This window comes from Cynoglossus semilaevis, chromosome Z (assembly GCF_000523025.1).
Source record: "Cynoglossus semilaevis isolate Cse_v1.0 chromosome Z, Cse_v1.0, whole genome shotgun sequence".
Lineage (NCBI taxonomy): Eukaryota > Metazoa > Chordata > Actinopteri > Pleuronectiformes > Cynoglossidae > Cynoglossus > Cynoglossus semilaevis.
The window spans coordinates 12,941,731-12,951,227 of record NC_024328.1 but is presented as its reverse complement, the minus strand read 5'-3'; the positions used below and the strand labels follow the sequence as shown (position 1 = coordinate 12,951,227).

General features: G+C 43.9%; 1 protein-coding gene across 3 annotated transcripts in view; it reads right to left on the bottom strand.

Annotated features, from left to right (window-relative positions):
• Window positions 1-6: 6 nt before the first annotated feature.
• Window positions 7-9,497, bottom strand: part of LOC103397924 (protein FAM214B-like) — a 33,252-nt gene continuing 23,761 nt past the window's right edge. For all 3 annotated transcript variants that reach the window (XM_008336361.3, XM_008336362.3, XM_008336363.3), the window contains exons 2-10: window positions 8,538-8,668; window positions 8,138-8,331; window positions 6,691-7,996; window positions 4,169-4,227; window positions 2,672-2,771; window positions 1,546-1,704; window positions 1,090-1,158; window positions 300-499; window positions 7-198 (exon numbers count right to left, since the gene is read on the bottom strand). In XM_008336361.3, the coding sequence (XP_008334583.1) occupies window positions 45-198; window positions 300-499; window positions 1,090-1,158; window positions 1,546-1,704; window positions 2,672-2,771; window positions 4,169-4,227; window positions 6,691-7,824 (1,875 nt within the window). In that variant the 5' untranslated portion in view covers window positions 7,825-7,996; window positions 8,138-8,331; window positions 8,538-8,668 and the 3' untranslated portion in view covers window positions 7-44. The remainder of the gene's footprint in view (window positions 199-299; window positions 500-1,089; window positions 1,159-1,545; window positions 1,705-2,671; window positions 2,772-4,168; window positions 4,228-6,690; window positions 7,997-8,137; window positions 8,332-8,537; window positions 8,669-9,497) is intronic.

The following is a 9,497-nucleotide window of genomic DNA, read 5'->3' as shown; positions in this document are numbered from 1 at the left end:
AGTTCAAAGGTCAAGCTGGGGGTGGGGAGGGAGGGCGGGGAGGGTCACACACGCGGAGAGTATTTGGGGTTTTTTGGCACCTCGGTGAAAGATTTCAACTCATAAGGGATCCCCGTGTCCACTTCGATGGATTTGCGGGAGAATAGCAGCCGGATATCGTTGTGCAAGTAAATCTTCCCAGATTTGGAGCTGTGGAATCTGAGGAGGACAAAAAGAAAAAAAGAAAACACAGAGGGTGAATTCACGCCCCCATTCGGTGGAGGTCAAATGAGGAACTGCGGTTGAGTTGTAAACTTCACCTGAGATGTATCAGGTAGCAAAGAATCTTCTTCCTGTCTCCGCCCCCAGGGGGCGCCTCTTCTCTCCCCTCGGCCCCCTCCTCCACAGGCACCAGGAAGATGCGGTGGCGGAGGAAGGTGATGTGATTGACGGGCATGTCGCTGAAGTTGTAGGTCACCAGGAACATCTTCACCACAGTTTTGTTGGGATTGAATAAGGTCTGAGGAGACGGGAGGAGACGAGTGTCACAGATTTGACCTTGACCTTTAACCCTGCTCATCAGCAGGACCATAGGATATATACAAGTGTCCAAACTTTTGTAGATATGACTAGTGTCAAGACCCCCCGCCCCAGGTCCCCATCGACGACATTCATAGCTACTGCTTCCAACCTTTATTTAACCCTTTCATGCATGACGGTCACTACAGTGGACAGCTATTAAAATGTCAGTTTCTATGATAAGAATAGGTTTTGATGGCAGTGTTGCATAAAAGCCTCTACAGTGGATTCTCAGGCGTCCACGGAAATGACATTTTAATAGCTGTCCACTGTAGTGACCGTCATGCATGAAAGGGTTAAATAAAGGTTGGAAGCAGTAGCTGTGAATGTAATTAGTACTGTAATTAGTAAGATAGAAAATCTACCAACAAGTCGATCAAATGTCAGATCAGTATTTCTACTCTGTCACCAGTAAAAAAAGATATTAAATCTTTTTTTTTTTTTAATTTGACCTGCTGCAGTGACACAGAAATAGCTCTGTGCCCCCCATTTTCAGAACCACCACATAAGTGCCCTTGACTTTGGACTCACCACTTGAATGGTCCCTACTTTGGGTATGCTGTATCCTTTCTTTCCAAGATGCTCAAGAGAAACCACTCCCTGTGAAGACGAGAGACAGTAACATGGGATTTAATATGTATATACATACATATATATACATATATATACATATATATATATATATACATATATATACACATATACATATATATACATATATATATAAATTTATCGTGTGGTTATTGCTGAACAGTTTTTAAACACGCAGGATAAAATGGTGGGAAAAAAAATGGATGTGAACAAAATGAGTCATGATGATACGTGACGTACGCAAGAAAAAAACGAAAAAAAAAAAAACACCAGATGTTCTTGACATCTGTTCCGAGGCGACGCGACAACACGACAACACTTGTCAGACAAACAAACGGACGGCAGAAAACATCAACAAACATCAACAAACACAGACACAGACATGTGTGAACTGACCAGAAAGGGAGAGGGAACGCTGTGCTCCGAGATGTCGTAGTACGTAACCTGCACCGGCAGAGTGACGTGTTGAGGGCAGTACGAGCCGCTGGCGCCGATCTCTGCCGTGAAGCCTTCGATCCTGCCGGAGGGCGAGAACCGTCCCTTGAGAATGGACTCCTGACATGGACCAGACAGAGGGAACAGAAGAAAAAGAAGAAGAAGAAGAAGAAATGTTTATAAATGAACTGGTGCATTTCTATGATCTGGACCAAATGCATCAACATTCAGGACTGACTGCAGGCTGGAAATACAGACAGCTGCTGCTCAACGACAACAACGACAACAACAATGAGTGACTCACGAGACATATGAGCTTTTGATTTCAAGAACCAGTCACAGAGGAGAAGGTGTAGATGTAAAATGAACTGCTGTTCCAACAGTCACTTTTCCTACGGGACACTTTTAAAGGGTAGCGTATTTTCTGGACTATAAGTCGCTCCAGAGTATAGGTCGCACCCGTCAGCTAGAGCGCCCTCTAGTCTCTGTCAGTGTGAAAATAACCAACACGTAAATTTTTCAATGGTACAGGAGTGAGCAGATACTGTTACACAAGTCTAGAGTGCCCTCTAGTGGCTGTCAGTGTGAAAATAACCAACACGTAAATTTTTCAATGGTACAGGAGTGAGCAGATACTGTTATACAAGTCTAGAGTGCCCTCTAGTGGCTGTCAGTGTGAGAATAACAAAAATGTGAAATCACATATTTTTATCTTAGTCGCAGGATGAAAAAAAGTGCAACTTTTAGTCAGAGAAATATTGATTTTTTTTTTGGTTTTTGCAGGATCTTTTAGCAGCTTCATACAAGTAAAAACCAAAAAAAAAAAAAAAAAAGATTAAAACAATTATTACAGGATGTAGAACTTCACCAAACAGGAAATAGTCAAATGATGCAACAACTCCCTCTAATTTTTTTTTTAAACGTTTCTCCAATAGATTGTAATTTCTTCAAAGTGTTTCCAGACCAGTGAGGAATCTCTGTCCATCTCCACCTGCAAACGTTTAATAAAAAAAACATGGCCTGTGCGTTGGCTCCACCGACACCTGATTCACCGTCTGTAACTCATTATAGTAGTTAAAGATTGTACCTCAAAGTTGCCGAGGAGAGATCTGCTGATTGAAGACGAGGGCCAGCTGGAACGTGTGGAGCGACCGGTGTCTGTGTGTCTTCCACTGCGCAGCTGCCGACTGGAACCAGAGCAGAGCTTTAGTGGCTGAGATTACACTGATGTCGTCCTAACTCACCTCTGCTCCGCCTGTGTCAGTTAGCGTGATTGTTCACGACTGAACCCAGAACCCTTTAATAAGGAGTCACCTGCAGCCTGTGCTAACTCCCCCGGTTAGCCCCTGTGTTTATTTTGTATATAACGTAGCTAACAAATGAAACCCATTGAACATGTGTTTTATATTTTAGGGGTTGGGACTTGAACATATTAATTTCCAGAAAAATCCATTGAAAAACAAAACACATTAAAATTCTATTGCATTCTATCATATCTTTTTAATTGGTGTCATACACTGATATGCAGCGTCCAGCCCAGGAGGTGGTGCTAATGCACCTAAAGGCGTGGTGCATACACCAGAGCTAATGTTAGCTACAACCCTGGTACAGACATCAGCGCTAATGTTAGCTATAACCCTGGTAGAGACACCAGAGCTAATGTTAGCTACAACCCTGGTACTGACACCAGAGCTAATGTTAGCTAAAACAGTACTGGTACAGACACCAGAGCTAATGTTAGCTACAACAGTCCTGCTACAAACACCAGAGCTAACATTAGCTACAACAGTCATGCTACAGACACCAGATCTAACGTTAGCTACAACCCTGGTACTGACACCAGAGCTAATGTTAGCTAAAACAGTACTGGTACAGACACCAGAGCTAATATTAGCTCTGGTGTCTGTACCAGGACTGTTGTACGCAACATTAGCTCTGGTGTCTGTACCAGGACTGTTGTACGCAACATTAGCTCTGGTGTCTCTACCAGGGTTGTAGCTAACATTAGCTCTGGTGTCTCTACCAGGGTTGTAGCTAACATTAGCGCTGGTGTCTGTACCAGTACTGTTTTAGTGCACATTAGCTCTGGTGTCTCTACCAGGGTTGTAGCTAACATTAGCGCTGGTGTCTGTACCAGTACTGTTTTAGTTCACATTAGCTCTGGTGTCTGTACCAGGACTGTTGTACCCAACATTAGCTCTGGTGTCTGTACCAGGACTGTTGTACGCAACATTAGCTCTGGTGTCTCTACCAGGGTTGTAGCTAACATTAGCGCTGGTGTCTGTACCAGGACTGTTTTAGCTAACATTAGCTCTGGTTAGATGTAGCATCCCTTTACTCTTCCTACCCTGCTGCCTGATCCTATCAGTCAATTGGTCCACTGGCATAGCAAACAAAAAAGAGCTCAGGAACCGAACCCTGATGTGACCCCAACCCTAAATTGAACCCCTAATTGGTGACATTTCATTCTTCCTTTGAAATTTACAAGCACAACTACTTGATCCTGGCTAAAAACAACCCTAGTCAAAGCTTCTTCTAGTACTATTTATATCTACTTATAAGCACGTCATGATGACTCACTCACCTTTTCAAACGAAGTCCACTTTTAAGTCGTCTTCCTGATCGTGTGCAGTCCGTACCATTCTAAAGAGGGAGAACGTTACAGTCATTATTTACAGGTAAAATACAAAAGTGGATTTTTATTAAAGAGACATAAAATATGTCTAAAAAGCTAAAACAATTCCTGATATATTTTTTTATTTTTTTTGTGATTTGGCGTTTGTGGCGACCTCTTACTTACTGAACTCTGACTACTGTTCCATGTATCACGAACACAAACGTTTTCCGTTACCAAGACGCTGTTTACATCGAAGCGTTCACAGCTTTGAGATGACTCATCATTTGCCAACCCTACGACACTTGCTAACCATCTGCTGGTAAACTGGCCACCCATGGTCACACGGACCGTGGATCTGTGTAGCATTAACGCCTTTTCTCAGTTGGTCATGAAATTGTATCATCTAAAAAAAAAAGTGACTGAACAAGTGGAACGAACGAAACCCAAATGTCACCGTTAGCACCGACCCACAAACGCACTCACGTTCAAAACTTTTCTCTGGCCTCTGTGTTTAAAACTGTCCATAGAACCAATGACTTCTGGAACCTTTAAAGCAGGATGTACACTGTGTACTGTGTACTGTGTATGAGACCTTGGTGGAACAATTGACCTTGTCCTCAATGGACTTCTTTCTAGAGAGACTGGTCTGTTCCAGTGTGGTGTGAGTATTAGCCAACATCTCTTTTTTTTCTGTTGACTATTGTTCCTCTCTTAAAAAAAACAAAAAAAACTAGCAAACAAAAAGGAGCTCAGGAACCGATCCCTGATGTGACCCCAACCCTAAATTAAACCCCTAATTGGTGACGTTACATTCTTCCTTTGAACTTTTACAAGCACAACTACTTGATCCTGGCAAAAAACAACCGTAGACAAAGCTAATGATGCCAATAATGGTTGCTGGATTAGTGGTAATTTGTACTGCCATTTGATTAAAAAAAAACAGTCCTGGCACAGACACCAGAGCTAATGTTAGCTAAAACAGTCCTGGTACAGACACCAGAGCTAATGTTATCTAAAACAGTCCTGGTTCAGACACCACAGCTAATGTTAGCTAAAACAGGGATTTTGTGACCCCAACCCTAAATTGAACCCCCTGACGTTTCATTCTTCCTTTGAACTTTACAAGCACAACTACTTGATCCTGTCAAAAAACAACCGTAGACAAGGCTAATGATGCCAATAATGGCATCATTAGCAGCACGGACTAGCATTCATTTATCTGCTAGCTAAAAGGCTGCTCGATTAGTGGTAATTTGTACTGTCATTTGATTAAAAAAAAACAGTCCTGGCACAGACACCAGAGCTAATGTCAGCTAAAACAGTCCTGGTAGAGACACCAGAGCTAATGTTAGCTAAAACAGTCCTGGTAGAGACACCAGAGCTAATGTCAGCTAAAACAGTCCTGGTAGAGACACCAGAGCTAATGTTAGCTAAAACAGTCCTGGTACAGACACCAGAGCTAATGTTAGCTAAAACAGGGCTTTTGTGACCCCAACCCTAAATTGAACCCCCTGACGTTTCATTCTTCCTTTGAACTTTTACAAGCACAACGACTTGATCCTGTCAAAAAACAACCGTAATGCTAATGATGCCAATAATGGCAATAATGGCATCATTAGCAGCACGGACTAGCATTCATTTATCTGCTAGCTAAAAGGTTGCTGGATTAGTGGTAATTTGTACTGCCATTTGATTAAAAAAAAAACAGTCCTGGCACAGACACCAGAGCTAATGTTAGCTAAAACAGTCCTGGTACAGACACCAGAGCTAGTGTTAGCTACATCCCTGGTACAGACACCAGAGCTAATGTTAGCTAAAACAGTCCTGGTACAGACACCAGAGCTAATGTTAGCTAAAACAGTCCTGGCACAGACACCAGAGCTAATGTTAGCTACAACTAGAGCTACAGCTAGAGAGACTGGTCTGTTCCAGTGTGGTGTGAGTATTAGCCAACATCTCTTTTTTTCTGTTGACTGTTGATTGTTCCTCTCTTTAAAAAAAAAAAAAAATTGGTCCACTAATGGCATCAGTAGCAGCACGGACTAGCATTCATTTATCTGCTAGCTAAAAGGTTGCTCGATTAGCAATAATTTGTACTGCCATTTGATTTAAAAAAAATGAATACTTTAATATGTAGTTTAATTCACTCAATGACTCAGAGTTTCTCAAAATATGTTTCGCACACTTGTGGTGGTACTTGCGCTTCCCCCTAGTGGTATGTTTGAGAACCATGTTTGACCATTGTAATGCTTTGTACGGTGTGTGTGTGGCTTAGGCTGATAAAATAATTTTATTTTGAAAAAAAAATGTATACCTTAAATTCGTAACTACCAAAAAAAAAAAAGAACATTTACACTGACTTAATAATAGTAATGTAACACAAATATATAAATATATAGTATTCACCGCAGTACTCATCCTGCTATTCTAGTTTTTATTTTTTGGGAACCATTTGCCGTGTGTGGGTGTTTGTGTGTCGCCGTGCCAACCTTGGTCCGGTCCCACGTGTTGGGCAGCAGGTGGTTCCAGTAAGGTGCAGCTTTGGCATCAGTGCTACGACATGAGGCTGAGCCCAGTCCCGGGGTGAGCAGGGACAGACGGCTTTTCTTGGACGTGGACGGACCCTCGTCCTCCGACTCTTCCGTGTCGTTGGGGGACAGCAGCCTTTTCTTGGCCGGCCAGTGTCCTCCTGCCGACAGACGGTGGCCGTTACTGCTGGGAGTTTTCTCCCAGGAGGACAGGCCCTTAGAGGACGACGAGGCAGCCTGGGTGGCACTGCGTTCCGGTGGCGAGGATTCAAGTCCCACTTCCCATTCAGTGGCCTCCCCGGGTTCCTGCAGCTCGGTGTGGTGCGGGGGTGAGAAGGGACCTGGGGGGCTAGTGGGACTGGCGGGGTTGGGAGTCTCATATGTGGACATTTCGTACAAGTGGGGACTGGGCTGCCCTCCTGATGACCCATTAGTGCAGCTCTCGTGTCCAGGACTGGTGACAGAGTAGGTGGGAGTGCGGCCCCCGTTACTTGACTCCATCCTGACCGAGCCGCCGCCGCCGCCTGCGTGGCCCTGGTCACACATCGGAGACGATTTGGGAGAAAGCGGAGCAAACACATCAGGAACGGGTTTATCGTGATTGTGCTGGGTAGGACGTCGGGCCGGAGTGTGACTCGGCGATAGCGGCGGAGACCTGGGTGACAACCCTGCCTCAGAGTCTCTGTGCTCCATCTGTGGTCCTGCAGAACCCATCCCAACACCTTGAGCTGGGGCCGGCCCACACAGAATCCCTCCCTCCAGAGCCTCCCTCTCGGGAGACTCTGCCAGGATGGGGCGCTTGTGAGTCAGTTGCGTCTCTTCCAGTGTCCTTTTCACACCGACCCGGACAGGTCTCTGCTGGTTGTCGGCGTTGGATTCGGTGGAGGTAGAAAATTCCCCCAGCTGGGAGTAAATGGAGAGCTGGTAGACCTTCTGGTATCGCAGCTCCTCCTGGCCAAAGTGCCTTGGTGCCCCTGGTCTGACCCCATGGTCTATGCCCTCTTGTGGGGCCGTAGGAGGCGGCAGGTCCCCCTCGTGGGCAGGCAGTTCTAAAGGAGTCTTTTTGTGGGGCAACTCCACGTGAATGTGTCGCATGTTTGCTGTATTGGTGATAATTCAACCTTGCCTAACTTTGAGTAACAAGTCGGGACAGATCCTCACGAGTTCCGGACAGCGGAATGAGGTTCCACTGAAGCGGGGAAAGTCCTATTCTTTCTGCTGTGGTGTCATCAAACACGATGAGAGAAGAAGCTGAGCTGCACAGCACCTGAGTGGACAAGGACACAAAATGACCTTTCCTCAAACGTTGCACCAGATATTGCGTCACGACAAGCTAGCCTTTTGCTTCTAAAGTTAACCCAACATGTCTCCCCGTGTGACCTGTGAGTCTGGGGTCCGGGTGTCTCACCTCCGTATCCTGGTCTTGTCTAATTCTGCGTTTGTGGACCAGCTGCATCTGGCACAACATCTGGATGTTGTGTTTTAAACAAACTGCTAAGGAAACTGTCCGTCTCCATGGCAGCAGCCACAGAACGCCACCATCCCAGGACAGGTATCCAGGAAACCATCGGCACCCCCAGAGGAAGACTAGAAGACTAACACCTGTGGATAAATATAGGGTGAGTGGGTGACAGTGTAACATCCACCTGAAAGAATTGAGCTTTTTGTTTTTTCGCTCTCCGTAGAGCGAACAAACAAAAAGAGAGAATAAGAATGCTCTCCGTAGAATTCTTATAATACGATAAGAATTTAAGTAAAAAAAAAAAGGTCGGAAACGAAAGGCAGGGGCTAAGAGATTGTCTCCGTACCAGGGCTAAGTGTAACAGCAGGTGATGCTCCCTGTGTGAATGTGTGAGAGCAGGACACGCCCCTCGTTAGCCTCCTCACTGTGGCCTGGAACGTCTATGGCATTGTTTCACGACGACTCCACGCAGAAATCCTAAACAAAAAACAAAACAAGAAAGAAATTCAGAAACTGACGTTAAAATGTTATGGTGACAAAACAGAGACAAACAGGTGGACGGGCAGGAAACAAAACAATATATATATATATACAAACTGTATTCTATATTGATGTGGTAAAAATATATATATATATATATACATATATACACATATATACAGACATACATACGGACATACATATAAACACACATACATACATATATACATAGATACAGACACACATACATACATACATATATACAGATAATATATACATAAATACATACAGACATACATATATACATACAGACATATACATACATACAGACATATATACATATATACACATATATACACATATACACATATACACATATACACATATACACATATACACATATACACATATACACATATAAATATGGTGTATATATTTTTATACACACATGCATTCATCCAAAATAGTACTTTCCCTCAGATTTACTAGGTAGTAACGTGTACTTTTACTGTATGTGAACCAGGTTTACCAGTTATCTCTCTCTACGACACACATTTGCACGATCTCAGAACTGAATGAAACACAGAATCATCTAATCATTTTGGTCCTCGATCAATAACTAAATTATTAGTCAACTGCTCCACTGGTCAAATTTGTCCCAATATATATATATTTTTATATATATTTTTCAGGCTCTGACGTCAGAGTCGGGGAGGTTTGATAAAAAAACTACCAGACCAAGGCAAGAGGGCAATTTCAGACACACTTGGACCAGAACTTGTGAATGCAGGGTTTGGGTAGGGGTTTGGGGGGTGGGGGCACCGGG